We start from the raw sequence: 26,388 nt of genomic DNA on the forward strand, positions 1-26,388 counted from the left end.
AGGAGCTCAGTCGTTAGGATCTCTTTGTAATTCACAGCCTTTTCTTTTGCTGTGAACGGAGAAGAGGTTCAACAAAAGCTGAGCTTTTTTTTTTTTTTTACTCCAGCCAGATCTTCTCAGCTGTTTTTTTTTCAGCTCTAGGCAGGTCGTCCCTCCCCCCTCAGAACAAATCTAAGCTATTTAAAGTCGGTCCGAGCAGCGACCATTCCTGAAATTTTTTTTTGTTTATTACTATTTAAAATACCAGCTTCAAGCTTACCAAAAACTCCTTTGCTTAACTGTTTTTCAAAATGGCGATTTTATAGCCTTCGCAGTTGATATATCTAACCAGCCCGGTTTTCCTGAAGACCTCTCTTTACTAATTGCCAAAGTCTACTCAAAGTATTTTATTTTAAATCAAGGTGCTCAAAGACTTTGTTTGTTCGCTTTTGTTCTTTTATAATGGCTCCCAAGTCAAAACATTCTAATTCTAAATGTTTTTTTAACAATACATCCCAAGTAATCGCTATAAAGCCACAGTCTTTGCCTTCTATGCCCCCTACTGGAGACTTGTTAACGAAAGAATTTCTTTTTGATACTCTCAGGGAATTTAGAGAGGAAATAATGCAATTTATTTTGGAATTATGTGATAAACTTGATGCCAAGATTGCTCAAACAAAGGAGGATACCATCGGGGTTATAACTGTGATGACAGACTATATTGCAGGAATGGAGGATAAATTGGAACTTTTGGAAAAAGCCAATTTTAATTTGATATCCAAAATCGAAAAGTTGCAACAGGAAGTTGATAAGGCAGAGAGACAACTTGTCATGACAAATTATAAAAAGACTGCGTTTGCAATAAGAGTTAGGGGATTGCGTGAAAACGAACAGAAGAATTTGAAGCAGACCTTTTTGAGGCTTTCAGTCGTGTGGTGGGAGGTCCGGGACTCAACTTTGATTGGCAGATTCAAAAAATTTACCGCCATAGTTCGTGGACAGCAAAACAGAGTCAGCTGCCGAGAGATGTGGTTATATATTTTGCTACAAAAGAATCCAGAAACGCGATACTACAAGAGTTCTACAACAACAGGCTGCGAATTGATGGACAGGACTTGATCGTTTTTAAAGAGGTGCCACCCCAGATGTTAAAAGCCAGGAGAGACTATGCTTTTTTAACTAAAGAACTTAGAGATAATCAGATACAGTACAGATGGGAGGCGCCATTTGGCATTACAGTCACACTTGACGATCAAAAGCATCACCTTAATTCAGCTTGTGAAGCTCGAGACTTTTACTATAAGATTTTAAAGGCGGGACTTCCTGAATTACCCGGACCTGGACAAAGACAAGGAGAAGCAGATGGGAAACAACCAATCACACAACTACAAGGCGGGAGCTATCGTTTTTCCCCTTCGGCAGCGCAGCAGAGCAGAGAACAAGGACTTAATTATGCTTCCAAAGCATCTGCTTAATCTTAACTCGAATAATACTCTGTGACTCTGTCTTGTAGAAAATGGCATAGTGGTATACCGATCAAGAGACATTAGGTCTGTAAGAAATGATGTTGATCTCCTCGGAAATTATATTGTATGGGACTTAAAAAAAAAAAAAGACTTGATGGACAACTTTGAACTTTTATACAAAATGTTTATGTTTTATTCTCTTGGGTGAGGAAGGCGGAGATTGTGATGCTTCCGGATTGTGGTTTAGGTTGAATCGAGTTGGGAAGGGTGGCACAGATGGGAGGGTAGTGAAGGTTTAATTAGAGTTTATTTTGAGCCAGAAAGTAAGCTGATTTTTATAGTAATTCTTATTTGAACATAATGTGTGGAAGAATATACTTAGGGAGCTTGAAGGAAGGCGGAGCAAATATGGGAGGAGTACGGATGATAACAAAATATATATATTGACACGGGTAGAGGCAGGATGAGAGGAGCTGGAACAGAAACCGAGAGAAATATTTGAGGTGTTTAAGTTGCTTTATAGAGAAAGAGGTAAAAGGGATATATTAAAGGTTTGGAAATGGATATATATTTAGATAAGGAGATAAAGTCCCTAGCTAGAGTAGAATTTTATTTGATTAACTCACTTGGTTTCAACATAGTTTGAAATCCTGCAAGTAATAAATTAATTGAGATTAGGAATGATGCACATTGCTTAAGTGTTAATAATGATGGGAAGCTGAGGTTAAGGTAGAGAGTTTATTGATTTCTCTTTTTGGGGGGGGGTTCCCCCTTTTATTTTTTAATTATTCTTTTCTTTTTTTCCTTTATTTTTTATTTTTTACTTTTTATTTTTTATTATTTTTTAACTTTTAATCTATCTGGTTTCAATATACTCCAGACTTTGCTTGATAAAGAATGATGTCGGGAATGGGATCTGGGAAGTCGGAAGGGGGTCAGGGAGGGGGGTTCATGGGGGGGAGGGGGGAGGGTGGAAACATAGACTCAATTTTTAAAACAATGAATGCACTTGGATACTGTTGCTTCTTTTTCTTTCTTTTTTTTTCTTTTCCTTTTATTTTCCTTTTATTTTTTTTTCTCTTTTCCTATAATTTTAGTGTAAATTACAAAACGAATAGACCTATGAATAGTAGAAATACACCGAAGTGGGGAGTAGAGGGAAAGAAGAGGGAGGAATTAAGAGGGAGTGAGAAGGGAATGTAAGGAGGGTGAGACGGTGGGAAGGGGAGAAAGGAATGGTTGAGGGGGAGGGGAAGTAGAAGAGGGGATTGTTGGAGGGGAGAAATGAAAGTTGGAGGGGTAGAAGGAAGGGTGTATGAAGGATAGAAGTGTTATGAGTTGTTTATTGCTTTTTCAACTGCACAGTATTTAAGTGATTGTATAAAGGAAAATGAAAATGAAATAAAAGATGTTATTAAAAAAAAACAGTAAAGGAACACAAGGCAGAAAACACCCTGCAGAAAGCACAGCTCCAACTTCTCAACAAAAGAATAAGACAGATTAATTTTATAATTAAGGCAGAGCTGAAGAAGCTTCTTGAATGAGAAGTAAAATGTCTTCAAAGAAAACCAGAAAGTCTAGTTGCCTCTTGAAAAAAGCACCTTTGGGACAACCATGACCTAGATGACTGAGAATCTCCATAGACAAAGACAGTAGGGTTGTTTTCCAGCCAGTCCACTTTCATCTTTGTACTAAATCAAGAATGTCCATAGAGTTTAAGTACTTATAGGACTCTGCCTGCTGAAAAGTCTAGGGCTATTAGGAAATCCAGCTTAGCACAGATGTGTGCATTCCTTTAGGGAGACTGTAAGAGAATAGCAGCAGATGATGCTGACAAGGGCCTCTGGAAGGAATATCCCTGCATCAGCTTGGAATGCTTCATAAGTGCCTCTCTGCTTCATTTGTGAACAGTTAGTAATAGAACAGATTTTACACATTTTGCAGTTGTTGTTGACTTAAGAAGGGAAATGTTATAGTATTGTAATACCAATAGAGCCAAGAATGAGTCAAGCCTTTATCTCCCAGGCACTGGGTGCTGTTGAAGACAATGTAAAAAATATGTTGCTAGGCCATGTTTGTACTATGATTGAGTATAAATGCCATTTACTCATCCTTTATTGCCAGTGCTTCAGAGTTACATGCTGCTGGAATCTAATGGAGTGCTCTTTTGAAAATCCAGCACCAATTCTCTCCCTTCTATTTTGGCCTGGTATAACTATCTTGCATGACAATTGAGTTGACATTTTACTAATATTGATAAGGAACTGTTGTTGCTTATGCTGTTTGTTGTTGTTGTTGTTGTTGTTGTTAGTTGCGAAGTCCCCATGGACAACATTCCTCCAGGCCTTCCTGTCTTCTACTATCCTCTGGAGTCCATTCAAGTTCACGCCAATTGCTTCAGTGACTCCATCCAGTACCTCATTCTTTGTCATCCCTTTCTTCTTTTGCCTTCAATCTTTCCCAGCATTAGGCTCTTCTCCAGTGAGTCCTTCCTTCTCATTAGGTGGCCAAAGTATTTGAGTTTCATCTTCAGGATCTGGCCTTCTAAAGAGCAGTCAGGGTTGATCTGCTCTAGGACTGACCGGTTTGATCGCCTTACAGTCCAAGGGACTCGCAGGAGTCTTCTACAGCACCATAGTTCAAAAGCCTCAATTCTTTGGCACTCAGCCTTTCTTATGGTCCAACTTTCACAGCCATACATTGCAACTGGGAAAACCATAATCTTGAGTATATGCACTTTTCTTGGCAGGGTGATGTCTCTGCTTTTTAGTATGCTGTCTAGATTTCTAGATTGGAAATCATATGCAGTACATATCAGTACATACTCTATATGATTTCACAAGAATATTTAACATGAGCATAATTTTTATAGCAAGCTGCTATCTGTAATAATCTTAGCATATAAACTTAACATTTCTATAAAATTTATTTTGCAAATCTTTTTGCATGCTTTTCTATTTATTGCTCTATAGCTTTCTTCTTGCAGACCTATCAGAAAAATATAAATAATACAAATAATACATCATATAGAAAGTTAGAAACTTTTGGATAAAAGCATTTCCAATGAAATACCAAACTTGGATAAAAGGTCAGTGATGATGGAATTAATTAACAGGCTAGAATTTGATTTTACATGGATAATAATATGTGGAAATACTGTAAAAATAAAATCCAATGCTTTAAGTAAAGCCATTTAATGGTGTGCATACATTGTACAGTATGTGCATTGGTTTGTAAAAGAAGCCTGTATTTCCCAGTCCTGTTGAGATCCTGGAAGATCCTCAAATGGTATTTTATGGTTAAATATTACACCTGAGAGCTAGTTGAGGGTGAATTTTATACACAGTAAGATGCAATGTATTTTCCTTAGACCAGCAGCAACCACTCACTCACTAGCAGGGAGAGTATTGGAAGAGGAAGCAATCATGTATTTGACACTTGAACACATATGCAATTCACCATGAGGAACAAGCAGAGATAGCCAGGAGTTGGAGTGTGAATGATGATGAAAAGTTGTCAGGGATAGTAGCAAGGAATGGATGGTGAAGATCAGATAAATCAGAAGAAGTAGATAGAGAATGGCTAAGGGGAGAACATAAATGGTTGTGGGGGGGATTGGATGGAATTGGTGAAATCAAAAGGAAGAGCCAACAGGCAAGAAAAGGGGGTTGGGTGAGATCTTGCTCAGAATGATTACATCATGCTTATAGGTCTCAGGACCAGTATCATCATTCAGAAGTTTCAGAGCCAGATTGGGAATCAGAGAATGACAAAACAAAATATAAAATACTTTGTAATAGCATAAAGCAATGTTTAAAAATAGTTTCTGTAAATAGATGCACATTCTCAAAATGAGTTTACTTTATTCTAATAAGTAAAATGTAGCACAATGGGTTGCAAAGGTCATATCCAAAGCTGCTGAAGAGCAACAGAGTGAGAACAGTATTATCTACCATATTTTTCAGAGTATACGACACACCTTTTTCCTTCAAAAAAGAGGGTGAAAATCTGTCTGTGTCTTATACACTGAATACAGCATTTTTGGCCTCCCCAAACTGCGCCCTTTGCAAAATGGCTGTGCATAGCCTTTAGAAGGCTTCCAGAGCTGGGGGCTGGGGAGGGCAAAAATGAGCGGAAAATGAGCCAGTTTTTGCTCATTTCTGCCCCCCCCAGTCCCCAGGAGCACTCTATAAGCCTCCTAAAGGTTATTCATGCCCTTTTTTGACAAAAATGGGCCCATTTTCACAAAAAAATGCCAATTACCTCCACCAGACCGATTCGATCGCATCGATTAGGCCTCCTCCGAATCCCATCGTCTAGCCAGTGCAAACTGGCAACTACCCGGGGAGGGCCTTCTCGGTGGCTGCTCCGTCCCTTTGGAACGAACTCCCCGTGGAGATTCGGACCCTCACCACCCTCCAATCCTTCCGCGCTGCTGTAAAGATCTGGCTGTCCCGGCTGGCCTGGGGCTAAGATTATAGCCCCACTCGAATGGTATGATTGTTGCATTTTTTTTCTCTTTTAATATGTTGTATTGTTTATTGTTTGTTGTTTCCCCCTCCCTTTTGAAGTGTGAGCCGCCCTGAGTCCCCTTAGGGAAAAGGGCGGCATACAAATAAAGGCAAACTAAACTAAACTAAACCATTTTCACAAAAAACGGGCCATTTTTGGGAGATCTACAGAATGCAAACACCTTTTTTTAAATAAATTTGCCTCTTCAAAATCTTGGTGCATCTTATACTCTGTTGTGTCTTATACTCTGAAAAATATGGTAAGTAGAGGTTTATCCCTGCCTCCATTACACACTAGCACCTCCCTTGTCAAGGCCGCTCCTGCCACAATATCTTGGTATTCACAGAACAAAATGTCTTGCTTCAGGACTTTGCTCCATTATTAAATTTATGCTGTCCATCCTTTGATTCAAAGCAATGCAAGCATTAAAAATGCTCTTCTTATTGTTAGTTATCCTGGCTATACTCTGAATCACTTGCCTATTGCTATTGCTATTGCGGATGTGCCATTTGTTTTCGGCAAATGGCTACCATCCCTTTGGGGAACTGAGGAAAACATTTGATAATCAGGGCACTGCAGAGGCAGGGAGGATAGTTTTGTAGCAGGCCTGAACTTCTTTATGTGCTGCTTTCTCTGTCCTTTCTACCACACCGTATTTGTCATCTCCTAAGTTACAATAATGTAAAGTATACATAGAAAAAGATATAAAAGCATAGAAATAACTTAGAAGGGAAAAATACAGATCCTACCACAGTTGCACATATAGCTAGCTCCTTCAGCCCTTGAGAAGTCAGAGTGAGCAGGTGCTGCAAAAATCCCTGACTTGCTTCAATGACTGCAATGGGGCAAAAACTAGTGAATGAACTAATTTTCCCCAAATGGAATAGTAGAGACCTTTTCTGTCTCCTCTTTCTTGGAGAAAACCTGGAGAGAAATTGATATGGAAAAAGTGGGTAGATGCAGTGACAGGCGTCAAAGGAACCAACATGCTCCTGAAGAGGGCAAAAATTAGACAGGAGACTGGCTAGTAACCGAAGGGGAGATGGGTATTTTTATGTATTTATACATAAATACATAATGTTTTTCATTCAGGGGCTTAAGGTACCACAAGTATCATTCCTTCCACCTGATTTTCTCTGTTCCTCCGGTGTCTGTTCAGTGCCGCCCTCATTCGTGCTGCAGGCTATGTCACTCTCGCAAGACAGAAAAGGCTACCGCCGTTGCCCCTCATTCCACTGAGGGTGGCTGCCCAGGCACAGCAAAATGAACTGCCAAAGGAGAGTGTTTCGTGCTCCTTGTCTATATCCAAAAGCCTGTCAGGGAAGGGCTTTAAAGCGCCATTATATTGGGCTTCTAGGAACCCAATTAGAAAATCGTCTACCTGAGTAAACTGGAATTCCACCATGTCTTGGTTTCAGGGGGCTTCCAGTTATAGGTATGCCGAGGGTGAGGCGACGAGGCAGAGGCGTATAAAAGGAACCAACCCTTATACAGGCTTCTCCCTACTATTCTCGCGGCTCGGAAGGAAAGGAGTACTTCAAGAGTTGACTGCCTTGACTGGTTTTGGCTGCGAGAGGAGAAAAGAGAACCCGAAACTCAATGTTTTGCTTCGTGTTCTTTCGTTGGCTCAGAGCCTTGTGGTGGCGCAAATCCCCAAGGGAGGGATCTTTTTTCCCCCATTGAGGCAAATATCACCAACTTGCAGCGAGATGGTGTAAAACTCGGGCAGTGGCTCTACGGGAAGGGAGGCAGAGGGCAGTAATTAGCAGAAAACCGGTCCCCCTTTCTGCCGATTGCGTTGCTCTTGTTTTCTCCCAATTAGCGAGACAACGCTGTCGAGAGCACACGAAGCAGTGGGACAACAAGAACAGAAATTTAAAACCTCCTTCACGGCGATGTTTTGTGAAATATGGCTTTAATACGGCCATTTTCACCGAGAAGTTGAGAGCTTTGCGACACACTTTGCTCTCCAGGTTAGCCAGTCTGCTAGAGGTCTCCAGGAAACCATGTAGGAAAGTGCTGCTATCCACCGTGCGAAAAGGCAGAAACCTCTGCCTACTGAAATGGGGTGAGTGGCTCTTGCAACCACAGCTCTGCTCGACCAGCAAGCCTATTAGAGTTGATAGTAGTGGCAGGCCAGGGAAGAGGACGTTTTACCCCAATACGTGACGGAATAAATGGAAGGGATTCCTTTTTCTTTTTCGTCTTCCCAAAGAAGGAAATGAGTATGCGGTCTCATTCCCAAAAGTGGACAGCCCACCGCTCTTTCCTGCCGCTCTTTTTCGCAAGCACACCTTGGGGAAAACGCAGTGCAGCCTAGCAACAGCTTGGGTTTGTTAGGCCCAAGATACCTGCTGCTGCGAATTGCACGCCATCTTTGGCGGCACTTTTCATCCCCAGCATTCTCCGTTCCTGTCCTTGAAGCCCTTTGGAATCTTAGCCACTGAAGAGATTTAAATCTCGGTAAATCCAGCTACCTTGCACTAATTTCTCCTGTGGAAAGGATTTCTTTTAGAACTGCTGCCCTGCGGGTGGACCCTGCCTGCTTTCTCCCCAGAAAACAGCAAATAATGACCGCTGAACTACTCGGAGACCCGGTGGCACCCGTTGCCCGGGCTTGGCGCTCAGAATCTGGCCAGCCCCGAAACTCCTAAACCTTTCCCACTCTCATATAAAACCCGCTGGGTGCTGAAATGAGCGCTTCGAAGTCAAGAGGGCTGTCTGGTTAACGAGCGTTGCTGCTCAGGGCCCTTCCGAGCAAACGGAACCTGTAAAACAACCCAAGGCAGACTGCGGCGGCGGTATTTTTTTCTTTCTCTTTTCAAGTCCTAATGAAGCTGCTGCGTGAACATTTCCAATCCCCCATGGCTTTAAATAAAATCAGAAGATAATCAGAAGCTGTGGAAGAGCGAGTAAAGGGAATATTTACGGGCGGAAGCTGCGCAAAGAGGTGGTGGCTGCGACTGCTATTGATGTCTAAAATGATGGATAACGCGAGAATGGCAAATATACTATTTGTCTAATGGCTCTGCAATTAAATTCCCCTGTAAATGACCCATGCCTCATTTCATCCTAATCTATGGAATTTTGATTGAATTCGTCAGCTCTAATTGAAAAATACTGCACATTAATGTGTGCTTTGCACATTCCTAACTAGAGCGGTTTTAATGATCCCTCAGCCCTCTGTCCTGCAGAGCATGGAGACTTTTAGAGAAAAAATGTGGAAGACTGGGCTCCTCCCCTGGCTGTGGTCGTAACAGACAGACACACACAGAGACACACAAACACACACACTTCTGTGTAACCCCTTTTTCTGTAACGAGATACTACCCCTCAGTGATGGACAGATTCTTAAATCTAAGTTTTTAATTAAATACACGTAGTCTTTCTGCCTCATCCCTGCTTTACTGGCTTCAATATAACAGGGATGTTTTTGGAAGCAAAAGCTTTTATGCTCGCCCCTGTACCGGACTGAGTTGGTTTTTTAAATGCCACTTCTTCAGTCTCCTGGCTTCTTACATCTTGAGTTTTAAGAGGCTTTCTGGGGCAAAGAGAGAGCTTCCCGGTCCGCCTTGCGAAATTCCCGCCCCTAGGGTTGTCAAACTGGCGGCCCTCGAGCGCCCATCCCAGCCCTGCGAATGGGGAAAACGTCAGGAAACGTCATGTGACGGCAACGTGACGCCGCGAGTTTGACAGAGCATGTGAAATAGCTTCCCATTTTAGATTTAAAATTGTGTGTATCACGTTTTCTGCCAAATAAATGCTCCCATCACATCCCCCCAAATGAAAATGATAGCCAGTTCTCCCATCTCAGTCATAAATATGTAAATCATAAATTGGTCCTAAAACTCATTAATACAATCATGACCATACATATCAAAAACAGTTATGGCAGATAGTATACAACATATATTTAAAATTCTGTGCAGATCAGAAAAATTGCTAACTGAAGAATGTGTATATTTACCCAGCCAGGCTCCCTACCACCTAGTGCAGAGTGCTGAATCCTGGAGCAGATTTTTGCCTCAGAACCCTAGCCCAGCCCTTCATTCTCTCTTTCTAACATCACCATCCTTTACCCAAAACTTGGCTGGTGTTCTTAGAAGTTGGAAGGCAAACATCTTGTTGAATACCAAGGAAAGCTGAACATCAAAAGATGTATACTGTTGTCACAAGTCCTGCATTGGTGAAGAAGAAGCCAAAGTGATATAGTTAGTTAAGGAGTAAGTTAAATAGTTAAGGACAGGAAGACCTTGGTTCAAGTCTGCTGTTAGCAAACTTGAGTTATAACAGTTCAGTGACTTATGACCTTTTTTCACTTTTATGATCATATGATCAGAATTCAGATGCTTGACAAGTGACTCATTTTAAGTTGGTTGCATGTTATGGGGTCATGTGATCATCTTTTGCAATCTTCTGGCAAGCAAAGTAAAGGAGGATCGACTTAACAACCACGTTACTAATTTAGCAACTACAGGGATTCACTTAACAATTGTGGCAAGAAAGGTAATAAAATGGGGCAAAACTCACTTAACAATCTCAATAACAGTATTCCATTATTTGAGGGCGATGCCACAAAGAAGAGGGGGTCAACTTATTTTCCAAAGCACCAGAAGTCAAGGCAAGAAACAATGGATGAAAACTACTCAAGGAGAGAAGCAGCCTAGAATGAAGGAGAAACTTCCTAACAGTGAGGACAATTAACCAGTGGAACAGCTTGCCTTTAGAACTTGTAGGTATTTCATCACTGGAGTTTAAAAAACAAAAACTGGAGAGTCACCTATCTGAAATGGTATAGGGTCTCCTCCTCTATTGTGATTGATACCTGTAAATCTAATAGAAAAATAGAAGCAGAAGAAAGGGGCACAATGGAAAAAATACAGGAGATCTAATACACATTATATTTTCTCCAGATATACATTCATGAGACTGCAGGTTTAACCAAAGGATCCCAATTATTTAAACAGTAACATACGTATCCCCAAGGGTCTTTGAAAATCTTTAAAATCTGGCCATCTGTGATATAAGAAGTCATAATGATTATGGTAACTGAACTGTACTGGTAGTACTACAGTGAACGTCCTATGTCAGCACTGAATGGGAAATCCATTTTCAGAGTTAAAGGCAGCTCTGAAAGAGATCTTGCTCCTCCAACTGAACTTGTCTGGAGCCTTGGGGTGTGGCTGAGTTGTTCTAGAGTTATGATCTTCATGCAATAGCTAAAACGCTCAGCAATAATATCCACCTTCCCTTTCTGCTGAACACGGGGCTAGAAGATCTCCACTCTGTTCCTGTTTTGTTTTGTTCTGTTCTGTTGTGTTCTAGTCTCTAGTCTAACAGGGATCTAACAGATTAACAGAGTTGGAAGGGACCTTGTAGGACATCTAGTCCAACCCCCTCCTGCCCAAGCAGGAGACCCTACACCACTTCTGACAGATGGCAGTCCAATCTCTTCTTGAAAGCTTCCAATGATGAAGTTCCTACAACTTCTGAAGGCAAACTGTTCCGCTGGATGATTTTCTCAGTCAGAATTTTTTTCCTTATTTCTAGGTTGAATCTCTCCAGTTTCCAGTTGACCAGTTTCCATCCATTAATCCTTGTATGGCCTTCAGGTGCTTTGGAAAATAGCTTGACCCCTTCCTCTGTCTGGCAGTCCCTCAAATATTTGAACATTGCTATCATGTCTCCTCTGGTCCTTCTCTTCACTAGACTAGCCATGCCCAGTTCCTGCAACTGTTCATCTTTGTTTTAGCCTCCAGTTCCCTCATCATTTTGGTTGCTCCTCTATGCACTCTTTCTAGAGTCTCAACATTTTTTTTACAGTGTGGTGACCAAAACTGGATGCAGTATTCTATGTATGGTCTTACTAAGTGGTATTAGTACCTCACTTGATCTTGATTGTATCTCTCTGTTAATGCAACTTGGGATTGCATTGGTTTTTTTGGCTGCCGCTGCACACTGCTAACTCATATTTAATTATCTGCTAAGTCCACTAAGTCTTCAAGATCCCTTCCACATTTACTGCTATTAAGTCTGGTTTCACTCAGTCTATGTATACTTTTGGTTTTTCTTGCCTAAGTTAAGACTTTACTTTTCTCTACATTGATTTTCATTATTAGATTGGGCCGAGTGTTCACGTCTATCGTATCTTGAGCCTGTCATCTAGGGTGTTAGCTATTCCTGCCAGCAAATCATCCACAAATTTGGTAAGTTCCCATTTTACTCCCTCATCTAAGTCATTTATGAAGATATTGAGTACTTGGGCCTAAGATGATATGTCATATGATATGAACTCAAACAAAAGGATCAGCTCAGTTCCAGATGCTTACAAATGTCAGAACCACTTGATTAAATCACTAGTTCTGATGTCACCACTCTCTTATTCCTGATTCATAACTGCATCTGGATTTTTCTCCAGAACATTGCAATAGTTTGATGTTACTAATACTTTGTCTTCCCAAGAATAAAAGAGATAGGGTCTTTTTATTAATAAAAGAGTTTTTCCAGGATTTAATAAATCAAAAAGGAAATACATTACACTAATCTGGTGTTTTTTATGTAAAATTATTTTCTAAAGGTAAAAGGGATTCAATCACTCACTGATTTGTACATCAAAGCATCAAGTTATTCTCTTTCAAAGGCAAAGGTGGTTTTAAGGTGCAAGATACCATTTTTAAAATAGCTTCAATATGGCTATGCTTCTGTATGGGGAATAGCTGGGATTCAAGGCTAGAAGAGCTATTGCTTTACATCTAGAACATCTAGTCCTTGCCTCTCCGTGGGGGATCAAAGTAGGAAAATGACTTTTCAGAGAACCTAAGCAGCTACAATTTACTCAAGCTTTTCTCCAAGATCTTGAAAGGCAAGACTGATGGGTTGGTTTAATATAGGGGTAGCTCTGATGAAATGTCAGTGAGATATAGATGGAAAACCAAGTCTAGAGATTGCAGGGGGTAAGGACAGAGAGTGTTGTGGTCCTTTCTCTTATCCTGAATTTTTTGCCTTCTTCAGGAGCATCTTTTCCACAAATTTGGGTGGGAGATATAATAATTGCTTTGCTTTTCAGCTTCCCAAAAAATGAACCATGAAACATCATAAAGTGACTATGTGAAATGTGTTCTGAAATTAACTGAGTTTAGTTTAATTAATTTATAATTAATGTATAATTCATCTTTCTTTTAGGAGCAAAAGTGTCAGGATAAATAGCGCTCCCTCTTCTATTTTTCCTATAACAACTTTATGAAGTACAATGGAGGATGGGCTGGCTCAAAGTTACTTAAAGAGGTTCTGTGAGCTTCAGTGAGTGTGGACTAGAATTTTGGTTTGCCCACTTCCAGATTATAACTATTAACACCACTCTGTATTCAGCAAAACTATAAATATATCTTTATCAATGCAAGTTCTGGTAATTTTATGAAGGGAGGTATTGCCTCCTTCCACTCCTTCCACTCTGAGGCATCCTAGTACCCTCTTTCCCTGTAAAAAGTGGATTAAAAACAAGAATAACTGCAGACTTACTGAATGGCTCTAAATCAATGTCTGTAACAAATTCATTGTGCTGAATGGCCCTTTGAATGGAACTATTAAAAATTCATTGCCTTTTGTTTTGCCCTTTGGCAAAATCCCATTGCTTGTTGGTTCCTCACACACAGTTAAATAGGAATTACATTTCATTATAGTTTTCCTAGTTGCAGAATAAGAAATGTGTTAAGTTCTACTGTAAATAGACACATACTACAATTAGCTGCCTTAGCCACCTGAACAATTTAATGAATCCAATATCAAACAGAAATCGTAGTTCATCTTAATTTTTCCTTCCCCATTTAAAGCAAGGAACATATTCTTATATGTCTCATTTCTGGAAGACTATGATGGGGATGTATGTATGTATGTATGTATGTATGTATGTGTATGTATATATGTATGTATATATGTATGTATATATGTATGTGTATATGTATGTGTATATGTATGTATATATGTATGTATATATGTATATGTGTATATGTGTGCATGTGTGCATGTGTGCATGTGTACATATGTACATGTGTACATGTGTACATATGTACATATGTATATATGTATATGTGTACATGTGTGCATGTGTGTATGTGTACATATGTGCATGTGTGCATGTGTGCATGTGTGCATGTGTGCATATGTACATATGTACATATGTACATCATATGTACATATGTCTATATATATTTAAATTTAAGCAATTTAAAAATTTAATTTTACAGATGTATTAGGCAGTTATGTATGTATCACAAAGGAAAAGATCTGACATTTGTGTGAGCATCTCACAAGAAGCATCTGTCCATTTCAGTACAGCAACCAATAAGGGAGTCAATGTGTTATGGTTCTTTGTCCAGTGTGGCAGGTGTGGGGGAAGGCACAGAGCAGAGGGAGGCAGGGATGGACCTTGTTATCAATTCTTCAGCAGCAAGGCATTTTTCTCCCATTCAACCATTTACTCCAGTTCTGATGTCAAAATTCTAGCAATAAATCAGATAATTACTTTATGATTGAAATCATCTCCACACATATAGTACCTATATTTCATGGGTGCCCAGCCTTTTGGTTTACCTGGGCCACATTAAGTGAAGAGGAATTGTCTTGCACCACATACAAAATGTATAATATAGTTGGAGGGTGTAAATCACATAATGTTAAAAGTTTACAATATTGTGGGACCGCCTCACTAACTGCTCAGGGCTGTATGTGGTCCAGGCCATGGGTTGGACACACCTGCTATATTTGAATGAAAATTAGCTGACTAGCATTGCTATTTTACAATGAGCTTTTCTGGAAGATGCAGAGCACGGAATAATTGCTCAGCTTGGGTATATTGAGATTTCTCAATATTGGTCAACTTACCAGATACTCTAGAGGGCACTGTTGAACCTTGTCATACCTTCATCTCCTTTCTGTCCTTCCATCTTTTCATATACCATCCACATTATCTTCCCCAGCTTGGATTTTCCTACTACAAACAATGCATCAAAATCAGAACTACATCTTTAATGTGAGCTGGCAGGGCTAGACCATATTTTCTTAGCTTGCAGTGTGTCAGGAACTGAGTGTGGTGAATTCTGGAAGGAAGAAAATAATGTGGTTTGCAGGCAGCATATACATGTTCACACTTTTTCTTATGTCCATGTTATATGGGGTGGAAGAGCAGGACATCCTTAGATGCCATCCACAAGTAAGTACACTGAACAGGACTGATGAGTAAATACAAATAGTTACATCATTAGTGTTATTTCTAATGCAAAGAAATAATTCTGTACTTGCAACATTTTAAGAAATAATACAGTCTAACAATTTTGTTCAGTCTCATCTTTTTTTTTTTTACATTAACACAAAGTAAAACATTTATTTTGGTTCAGACACATTAAACTACTTTATTTTTTCAAAAACCACATTTATTGGGAAAAACTATTGAAGTACAAATTCAGAGGGAACAGTGATATAAAAGACTTTACACTCTAAGTTGTACTTGGTAAAAAGAAATCAAATTAAAAAGTCAGATAATAAAACCATTCCCAGTCTCTGCATGCTGGCACTCGTTGTTACTTGGAAATGGAAAAAAAAGTTTAAACATATAATGCCCAGGTTTATAATAATTTATACATTTGGGTTTTTTTTTTAAGCTGGTTTGAAAATTTCATAAAGAAAAATTTGATATTGACAGCCTTAGGCTTGGTAATGCCCTTTTGATTATGATAAATATTACAACACATTTCTATTATTACGAGTTGCAATTATCCAATTATGGACCCTTCTACTTTTCCACTTTCTTTTCACTAATTCCATTTTTTTTAACAATGTTTACTTATATTGAATATGCACTATGGTTCCCAAGTCTTGTGCCCTTTTCAATCTCAAAGTAAAATTCAATCCTCACACTTCCAAAGTGCAACTTAATATTGACAGGGCATGCTGACACTAGAGCATAGGTATCTTCAGCTTTCTTACCATTAGGGCATTTCAGAACTGTGTGGAAGAGTAATTGTTCTGAGGCTTAACTGAGGTGGTCTGAAAATCATAATCAATGCTGCAACGCCAGTAGAGGCAGTATTGGACCCTCACTCAGGATTGTGAATGGTAACTTTTTGTACTGGGAATGGATATTGTTATATCACTGAAAGTGTCTGCTGTGCAATATTTTGATAGAACAATACAGATCATAGTAGGACATTGTGTAAACCCTTTTGCCAGAAAAATAAGAGAGAAATGTCTAATGTCCTTGGGGCACAAAAGTTTATTTTGCTATCTGGAAGTTGAGTCATGACAATTGGATGTCCTTTATTTTTTGGTTTAAAATGTTTCGCTGCTTATTCAAATGGCTTCTTCAGTGGAGATAAGCAATGAAACATTTCAAAGCCAAAAAAAGAAAGAAATCCAGTTGTCATGACTCATCTTCCAGACATCTCTACTTGGATGACTGAGAATCTTCATGGACATATTTACTTTGCTATGCATTGCAACACCATGCCTTTTTAAGTATGCAGGCAGGTACTGTATGCTTTTATTTGCTTTCTATAACATTTCATGAACTTTCCCCCCTATTATTTATATTATTCTCCATATATCCAGGTCTACATACTAGATAAATGTATGTGAAGTCAAATAACAACACTCCATGAATCCAATTAAGTGGGCTTTAGATTATGCTACAGTAAATCAATTAATTTGTAAAGTATTAAAGTTAAGAATGGAGAGTTTTGAACTCAGTGTCACTTCAATATCTCTGAATATGGAAAAAGAAAGAAATGAAATTTGGATGGTACCTTCATTTTATGGCAGTCTTGACTAAAAGCCAGTATGTATCAGACAGAAGTTGAATATCTAATCTAAAAAATCTAAAAAATAATGTGGATATCATGATGGCAGTGTATGAAATGTGATCTGTGATGCTAAACTTAATATCAACACAACCTGTTTCCTGCCACCATCTCTGAAATCAAGTGAGTTTCCATCAATAGTTTCTGCTCACTAATCGCTTATTTTTAATAATAAGTTTGCCACTAGTTTATGTAAATGTACTCAAGAAGTTAAACAGCAGAGAAGACTCTTTACCTGGGCTACAATTTAATTTACTATTATAACAACAATGTAATTTTCAGAAGTGGAAAGGCGTTAGGTTTATTTATTCAGCATTACTGCAGTTCTTCCAAATATGCTTTTTTATGGTAAAAGGTTGAACAAATTGATGTCATCAAATCTATAAATATATTAGTAGGATTCATGTAATCTCCTAGGAGATATATAGAAGGACCATAATTACTGAATGTTTTCAGACATGAACACAGTCATTAGCAGGGTGTGTATAACTTGCAGAGTTCTAAACTGTCACCTGTCTTGCAAAATCTGAAATAAAAAATTGGCTGCATGAAAATAGGAATGCATAAAAAATACACCATAAGCATAAAGATCAGGCTCCAAACCAAAATCTTGCATGTATTTGAATTGTTAAGACTTTTCTGTATACTGCAGCTTATTTTAACTCTTCAGTGGTAAAGCAGGTAATGTGGATATTCATTATATCTGTACAAAATTGAAAGTATTATTCTAGTTAAATTTCAGACTGATCTGAACGTTTTTTTGTAATTCCAACAAAATCTCTATGCTTTCTTTTTTAATATTAATTCAGGATTATTTTTGAGGGAGTATTTAATAATCTGTATATTTTAGATTTAATTAAATATTTATACTTTGAAATAAATGGTCTAGACCTGTTACATGCACTAATCTTAAAATGAAGAACACACTATACCAGATCTCTAAACTGGACTCTCCAGATGGTTAGCTTTGGTTTCCATAAGATGTTCAGAACTTCTACTGGATTTTTCTCTGGATTTTATACCAAATGACCATCTACAATTGATACTGTGATTTTTAATATGCGTGTAGTAAAGTGCTTATGGAAAACTTGGTCCCTGTGCAAAATATCATTTGCAGATTTTCAATCCTTCATTGGCCCTAGTTTACGATCTCATTTGCCATGATGACACCTAGGTACTTCAGGAAGACCCACAAGCAATGAAAACCACAGCAAATGTCCCTCGTCAGCCACCACTGTTTCCCAACTTTGCTTTTGCATTTGTGCCTCACATGGGCCTCTGTCACAGAAAAGGCTCTGGCCATTCTCAGCTCCATCCTTTCGTGAATTTGCTCAACCCCCCTCTTCCCCCCACCCCAGGCCAGGTGAGCAATTGAGGAAGCAGAAATGAAGGCCCGCACAAGTGCTCCCCCCCCCGCGCCCGCGCTCACATTTGGAAGCCAGCAAAACTAGACACGTCATGCCTAAGGGGTGTGTGTGTGTGTGTGTGTGTAAGGCCCCTGTCTAAGCAGCATGTCTAAGCTGCCACTAATGATCCGGTAGTAGCCATCCCTTCTCCGATCCGATCTCCTGATACCACTCAAGGTCAAGACAAATACCGTTGTTTTTTTTAATTCCACCATGGAACAGCTTTCCTCATTGAATCTCTGAAAAATTCCCCAAAGGCGGCAGCTTTGTCGTGGGAAATGGCCCCGCGCATCTTTGGCCGCGATGCCTCAGCGCTCGTGTCTGGCTTGTTTCAGTCTCAAAGGCCGTCCCGTGGGCGCACGCCTAGCTGACTGGCACGGCTTTGCTTCTCCTCTTCCGAGTCTCTGCGCAGGGAACGGAGCTGAGCAGCGGTCTCTCGCTACCTTTCTTGGACCTGAAATCTCGATGTTCCACTGCCACAATTCAGTCCCCTCTCCCACCCAGGCGCGCGGCTTTCGATTGGCCTGGCCCGCTGGAAGAGTCGCAAAAGTGTGGCAGCCTCTCTGCTGCCCTGCTCGCGCTCCGGTAGAAGGAGACGGGCTGCACATTTGCAGCCCGCGGATTACAAATCCCAGGCGGGGACGGAAGCAGAACTGCAGCTTTAAGAGCCCTGCTGCCTTTGATCTGCACCAGAGCACAGCGCTTCCTCTGCCGAGAGAGGTAGATTTAAACCACCGTAATCACAGCCGGTACCTAGCAGGCTACAGAGCGGAGGAAAGAGCGCGTTTCTTTCTCTCCTGGAGGTCCCTTTGAGATATCAAATGCTGCGGATCGCCGAGTCTCTTTCAGAGCAAGCCAATGGTCCTTGGCCCCCTGCCTCGAGAGAAGACGAAGCTTGACCCTTTGCAAGCCCAGGAAAAAGCACATGCCCTACAAACACTTGCACAGGGGCGCATTTCATCCTATTCTGAATAACAGGAGAGTTACACAATACTGTATAACACACAGTCCAGATTTCAGTAGGGGATTATTTATGTTCACATCTAAATTAATTTATTTATCCAGGTTAATTATTCTGGATTAAATGCTAGTCCTATCCCCACCTTCTTCCTGGAGCTCTACCGGTAATATAAATTAAATGTCCATTTTCATTTAAGTTTTTATCGAGGTAGCAAAAGCACTTTCAATACATTCACCTCTCAGGCAAGACAGTTGGCGCTCCAGGAATGGATGCCAGCATCTTCGGGGTGCACTGTTGGAAGGAGAGACGAGCGGGGGGGGGGGGATTGTCTGCAAAAGGAGATCATTCCCTTTGCTATGTGGTCACTAAACCAAAGAGGAATGGCGGCTGAGGATAGGTCGAGTCCCACTCCTGCTCTCTAGCTCGGTCTCCATCTCTCTTCCCCCCTCACTTCCCTCCCCCCACCCGCGACTGAGAGGTTTTCATTTCTTTCATTGAGCACAATGCACTCAAGTTTTCTCGTTTGGCTGGAAACTATTCAACTACTACAAGAGCATCATTCTGTCCTTCGGGTAAAAAGTTGAATTTCAATTGAAAACAAAATCCAGTTATTGGCAGTGCCTAGCTCTTTATATTTTTACAATATATAAATTTTAGGATAAAAATCATCATCCTTTCATAATTAAGATACAAATTGGAGGAAATGGTAGTGGAGAGAAATCAGGCATTGTCACTCATTAACCGAAATAATCACTCCCTAATCTGCTATCAAACGACTCCACCCCAGCCATTAAGTGAAATGCCAAAAAGAAACTCCTGGTTCAAATTTAAGACAGGCATTGTTGAGTCAAAAGCAAAATCACCTCCATTCTGATTCCAAATGAGCAAATAAAAATTTCGAGATGAGAAGGGCGAGAAAGCGTTTTAAAACACCAGTACAAAAAATGTCTATGTTTTCTTAATTAAGTACAGAACGATCTGAAGGTCCCTGATTTGATAGGCTTCCATTAAAAAAAAAGAAACTCAGAACTTTAACTTGTTGACAACCTTACTGACAATCTTCTCCGGGCGGCAAGATAAGCCCCAGCAACGGTAGACACCCCTTTCTTTCAACGCGGAAAAGGGGTAGTTTGAAAAGTTTATTTTTTTAGTTCATCCGCCCCTCCTCCGCCCCCGGCCGGATCTTTAAGGAAAAGCTAATAGTTGCTCACATTTAAAAGCAAAAAAAAAAAATCTTTCAAGTTAGACGAATGCAAATGAAACCTTTAGATGTTTCGTTTTTGCTTTTGTTTTGAGTGCCGTTTCTCTTTAAAATAAGCCACTTGATCATTGCCTGGGAATCTCTATTAATCGAATGGGTTTGCCTTTTTGCCAGGTCCTTTATCATTATTTATGGGCTCTAGATTGTTTCAAAGTTCCCTTGACGTTCGATTTACAAGTTTGGGGCTCTTTTCTTTTCCCTGTCCTGCCTTTTGTTCTCAAGAAAGACATCGTGTTGGAAGGGCTTTGAAAAGCCAAACACGAGAGGCCTGCCCGTGAAAAAGGAGCAGACTCGGTCCTTTTTAATTCGTCCGGGCTAGTGAATGACTCTTTGACATAATTGCAGAAGCCATTTCAAAAGCTGAGGGTGGGGGGTGCCTTCCATTAAAGCTGCCTACGTCAACTCTATAGAGGGGGGGAGACTTTCCGAAGCGGATTCTCTCCTCCACCATCTCTTCGAAAGAGTGAATAAAATAGTTTATTGGGGAAAGGGGAAAGGAAAGAAGAAAGAAAAGAAAGACAGAAAAGAAAAAGGAGGAGGGAGGGAGAGACGAGGCTCCCATCTGTTTGCTCCTCGCAAATCGATGCCTCCGATGCCTTCTCCGGAGAACGTTTCCTTTTACACAAGAACTCTTCGCGAAACCTGCCCCGGCAGGACTTTTAGATAAACTTGGACGGAAAAAATGTTTTTCTCGCCAACCAACAAGATCCCTCAGATCCTTGAGCCTGCAGTCAACTGCTACTTCAAGGAGGGGATAGTCACTCCATCCCGAAGGAACCCGACATTCCAAACTCCCCCTCCCCTCAGACTGACGACGCGAACCGCCTCGCAGCAAAATTGGGAACGATTCTCAAGCCTGGAGTCGAAGCAACAGCGCGGCCAAGCCCGAAGACCGCGCCGCTTGGTCGGGATCAGCCATCGGGGTGGCCCTTTGCCTCAGGATAAGGAGGCGTGTGGGAAATGTTAGGGACCAGGGTCCGAGGAAACCCGAGTTTTGAATTTGGCTTCTGGTTCCCTCAGGACCCGAGGCGGGAAGGCCGAGCCTCCTCCGGTACTTCTAAAAGCAGACGGCTCCTCCTTTCTCCCTCCCCCAGAACCCCCTTTCTGCCCAGCCATAAATCTCCCCGAGGAATGGAGTGGGAAACAGGCGCGGGCGCGGGGGAGGGGTGTCTTGGCGGTACTTTTCTGGCATTCAGCAGACTGCAAAAGGGGTCTGGGATCGATGTTGCCTAATCGTTACAACCCTTGCTAGGCGTTGGAATCATCCAGCGGGTGGTAATAGTTAAATGGTATGACCAACGATCAAACCGAGCTTTCCAAAAATAGGTCTTTCCAGAAACGCTATCCAATCTATTCTCCCTTCCCAAACTGGCAACCATCATACAAGGGGAGCATAAGGAAATGAGGAAACCTGTTTTGAGGGGAGTGCAGGGAACGGAGAGGGGAGGAGGGGACTAAGGTTTTATACCCTGCGAAACTGCCAGGCTTAATAGAAATGAAGAAGGGAGTGAGAGGAACTGAGTTCAAATTCAAACAACAGACATCCTGTTTCTGCCTGCCCGGGCTAACTGTTCCCTGCTGCTGTTGCTGCCCTGTTTCTGGAGATGAAAGGTCCCCCCTCAATCCTTCACTTCTTTTTCAGTCACAGGAATAGCATGTTTTCCTCGCAAAGGCTGCTAAGAGGAGGGACCGAAGTGAGGGGAAAGGTATGCGATTTTTCAAATGGCTTCTGGTCTTTTGTGGGAAAACGCAAAACGTGTAGCGCAAAGGGGCAGAAATGCGGGTGAAGGAGACAAGACACAGAAAGGCTGGATCTACAAAGGTTTAGATCGATACGTTCATAAATATCGATTAGTCTTTATTTTCCAATTAACTACTCTTGTAAAGAAATTCCCATTACCCATGTAACGACCCTCATTTCTCTCTGATCGTTATCTTGTTAGGGTCTCCAAAAGGCATTCTCCCCAGTGGAGGTCATTAAATTTTAGTAGCAATTGCAGGCTCGGGCAGGAAGATTTTCTGGCTAAATGCAGCCGTCCTCCCATCTAGACGACAATAAGTTCCTTCAAATATCGTCAAACTTTTGACTTCAGGCAAGTGGTGTCTACAGTTCCCGTGTACGATTTCTTACGTCACTGCCGCTGACCCTTAAATCATTATTTCCAAGAGCCAAAGCAGCCCCTCTGACGAAGGAGAGGGGAAACCAGTGAGGCGCGCGCCGCGGAGCGGGTGGGGGCGGATGCTGCTAATCCATCTCCCCGAGTTCTGGAGCCCCCGACCCTCCTGATCATTCCAGGCTCCAGCCTTCCGCGGGCAAAAGAAGCGTTCGGAAAGGATCAGAGGAAAGGATATGTGGGCGGGGGATAAAACCGGCACGGAATTGAAGGGATCCAAAGTCACAAGCGGAGGAATCGGATGGAGCGCTCGGAACCAGCTGCTGAGTGTCAGGGGTTGAGATCCCAGCCGATCTTTGCCTGTTGCTCACCCTCAGGGACAAATGAAGACCCGGGCCTTGGCCTTCCGGGGGGTGTGCCTCAGGTCACAGAGCAGCACAGGGAGGCTCGTTTCCTCGCGGATGCATCAGGTCTACCGAACACTCTGTCCCAGTCAGGGCAAGAGACAAGCAAAGCAGTGGGCGGCAAATTGCACCCCCGTTCTTGCACACGTCCGCCCTGCACGAGTGCGGAAAGCTTCCCGTCAAGCCAAGCTTCAGAGGATGCGCTACCAGATTGTCGGACTCGGCTCCCTTTCTGCGGACCGGAGGAGGGGCGGAGTTAAAATCTCTTCGCCGCCGCCGCCGCTCCGCCGCACATTCCTCTCCCTATCCCTCTCCCTCACACTTCCTGGCCAATGAAGAGGGAGAGAGGCAGCCACGTGGTCCGGAAAGGTTCCGAGCCTGGCAAAATGTGAATGAGAAAGAAGAGCGCGATTCAAAGGTACCGCCGACACCCAAGAGTGAGTGAGTGAGAGAGAGAGAGAGAGAGAGAGCGCTTGGCGTCTGGCTCTCTGAGGGCCCCAAGAGAGAGAGCGCGCTCCGAGGGACAGAAAGAAGGCAGGCAGGCCTTTCCTGGGAAGTGTCTAGGTTCGGATTGGATCACGGCTCAAGGCAACTCGACCCGATGTCTCCCTGCCGCGGACAGGGAGACCCAACTTTGACCCTCTGTTGCCCAGTCCAGGCAGTCCCCTACATCCGCCGCCGCCGCCGCCAGTCCTGGTCCCGCTCGTCCCCGGCCAGCACCTGGCCCTAAAGCCACCGGGCCACCCCGTCTGCTTCTTGTCTCGCGCGCCTCCTTGGCCTGTAGCGCCTCTATGAGTGCAGCTTTTCAGCCGTCTCTCATGATGATGCCGCGCCCTTTGGGAAGCAGCACTGCCTTCAGCATAGACTCGCTCATCGGCAGCCCGCCTCAGCCCAGCCCGGGCCACTTCGTCTACACAGGCTACCCTATGTTCATGCCCTACAGACCAGTAGTCCTGCCGCCTCCTCCACCACCACCGGCCGCCATGCCCCAGACAAGTCTGCCGCCCTCACACCATCACCAGATTTCCAGCCTACCCACCAGTTTTTGCTCCAGTCTGGCACAGGGCATGGCTTTAACTTCCACCCTCATGGCCACCCTGCCGGGCACATTCTCGGCTTCCCCGCAGCACCAAGAGGCGGCGAGAAAGTTTGCACCACAAGCTCTCCAGGGCAGTTTTGACAAGGTGGATGCCATTCAGGCAGAAGCTGAAGACGGCAAGGCATTCTTGGCCAAGGAGGGCTCACTACTGGCCTTCTCTGCCTCCGAAGCAGTGCAGGCTTCTCTCGGTAAGTACCTCGGCTGGCAAGTGCATTTCCGTGTCTCAGACGTGCTGCAGATAGTTGGCTACAAAACTAGCCCTGGCCGAGGAAGCCAAAGTGAAACGGAGTGTGGGTACCGATCATCTTGTCTTCAGGTGACCCAGGTCATATAATTCTAACCGGAAAGGCAGCCTGGAAAATTGAAATGCGTAAACTTTATGAATGTATCTGTGCGTTCATGCGAATATTTGCATTTCTCTTAGTTTTCCACGCAATTCTCATGGGCAGCAAATTAAAACCTCAAGGATGCGGGGGGGGGGGAATGGGCACATTCATATTAATACAGGGTGTGCATATTGCTATTATTCTATTGCTGTAATTCTGTTGTTATTATTTGAGGCGTTTAGAAAGGCATTACTATCGCCGTCCGTGAAACATGAACACGGGACTGCTCCGGTATTTAACTTAACATTTATGTAACATAATATCATAACATGAATATTATTCCTTCCTTAAATCCTTTTAGGATTTCGAGAACAAGGGCAGGGGGGGAGGTTAAGCAATAGATTATTCAGGGATTATCCCTCCTAATCGATTCCTTACATACAATTAGAAGTGTTTGTGAACGTGAAGGACGTTTAGAAAATGCAATTTGGAATGAGTAAGCCAAAGAGCAAGGCACTGGCACGTTAGCCTGGCGAATTTCCTTCTTATGTCCCTTGCTTAAGAAAAGAAGCAAGTCTTGAGAATGAGCAAAAAAAAGTGGCATGCACCAAGATGGGTGAACCCAACTCCCTTTCCCATTTTGCATGCCATTTTGACGTTCTGCTTTCCGCTTGGCGATCTACGGGCGCAAAGAACATTCAAAGAATACTGCGATGAATTTGCTGACAACGAAGAGTCTTGTGGCATCCAAACGGTGTAGGGGTTGGGGGAAGCAGACACTTCCGGGAAAACGTGACGGACTTCAGCCCCGAAAGCTTGTGCTTTCATTATTTCGATGCCTCTGCCCTAAAACTGTTTCTAGAACTCACCGAAAAATAACTTTTAACGTTACTGAGTTTCTCCTCAGAGTACCGGGGGAAATGGTTCTCGGTCCCTCTGTCCTATCCCTGGCTCATCCCCATTCTCCTCTGACTTGCATCCAAGCCGGATTCTGCTACCTCGGAATTAAGCCTAAAATCTCTCCCCATCCCTCAGGTTGCACGGAGGAGGAGGAGGAGGAGGAGGAGGAGGAGGAGGAGGAGGAGGAGGAGGAGGAGGAGGAGGAGGAGGCTGTTCTTGGGGATGCTGGCAAAAATCTGGGTGAAACATATAAACAGATGCTGTTTTTGGCTTTCCTCCAGGCACCACACGAGCAGCCTCAGGAAAAGAAGACGCCAAAGCGGAGGACGATTCGAAAGGCAAAGAGGAAAGTTTCTCGCTGGACAGCGATCTCGATTATAGCTCCGACGATAATCTGCCGGGCCAATCGGCGCACAAGGAAGACGATACTGGCAACGGCCTGGAGGAGAGCAGTCAGAACTCGGCGAACCCAAACAGTACCACTTCAACGGGAAAAAACCGCCGCCGGCGAACTGCCTTCACCAGCGAGCAGCTGCTGGAACTAGAAAAGGAATTCCACTGCAAGAAATACCTTTCTTTGACCGAGCGATCCCAGATTGCGCACGCCCTCAAACTCAGCGAAGTGCAGGTCAAAATCTGGTTCCAAAACAGGAGGGCCAAGTGGAAACGGGTGAAGGCGGGAAATGCCAATTCTAAGACCGGGGAGCCGTCCCGAAACCCCAAGATTGTGGTGCCTATCCCAGTGCACGTTAGCCGGTTCGCAATCCGGAGCCAGCACCAACAACTGGAGCAGGCCAGGCCGTGAGCGGGGACAAATCTGAACGAGGTTACCCCACCCCTCGGCACCGATCTTTTCCTGTCCTCACGCGCACAATCATCTCTCCTCCCCGTCCGCCCGCCCCGCTCCCCAAATTGGGGCATAAAAGAGAATTTTTCACTCACCAAGTGAAGGAACCGCTAACCAAACTAATTAGGCCACGCTGAAGTACATTTATAAACCATCCATCAGAAAACTCGTGTCATTTTTCCAGAGGGAATATCAAAAGACTTGGAGGAACTATTTACATATTTATGAAAATGTCCAATTTTATATATAAAGCGCTGGATCTC

At 42.6% G+C, this 26,388-nt stretch overlaps 1 protein-coding gene across 1 annotated transcript; it reads left to right on the forward strand.

Annotated features, from left to right (window-relative positions):
• Window positions 1-23,744: 23,744 nt before the first annotated feature.
• Window positions 23,745-26,083, forward strand: GBX2 (gastrulation brain homeobox 2). Its single transcript, XM_032214699.1, has 2 exons — window positions 23,745-24,240; window positions 25,560-26,083. Exons 1-2 carry the CDS (start codon window positions 23,745-23,747, stop codon window positions 26,081-26,083), a joined length of 1,020 nt encoding a protein of 339 aa, XP_032070590.1.
• Window positions 26,084-26,388: the final 305 nt, after the last annotated feature.

This window comes from Thamnophis elegans, chromosome 3 (genome assembly GCF_009769535.1).
Source record: "Thamnophis elegans isolate rThaEle1 chromosome 3, rThaEle1.pri, whole genome shotgun sequence".
Taxonomy (NCBI): Eukaryota; Metazoa; Chordata; class Lepidosauria; order Squamata; family Colubridae; genus Thamnophis; species Thamnophis elegans.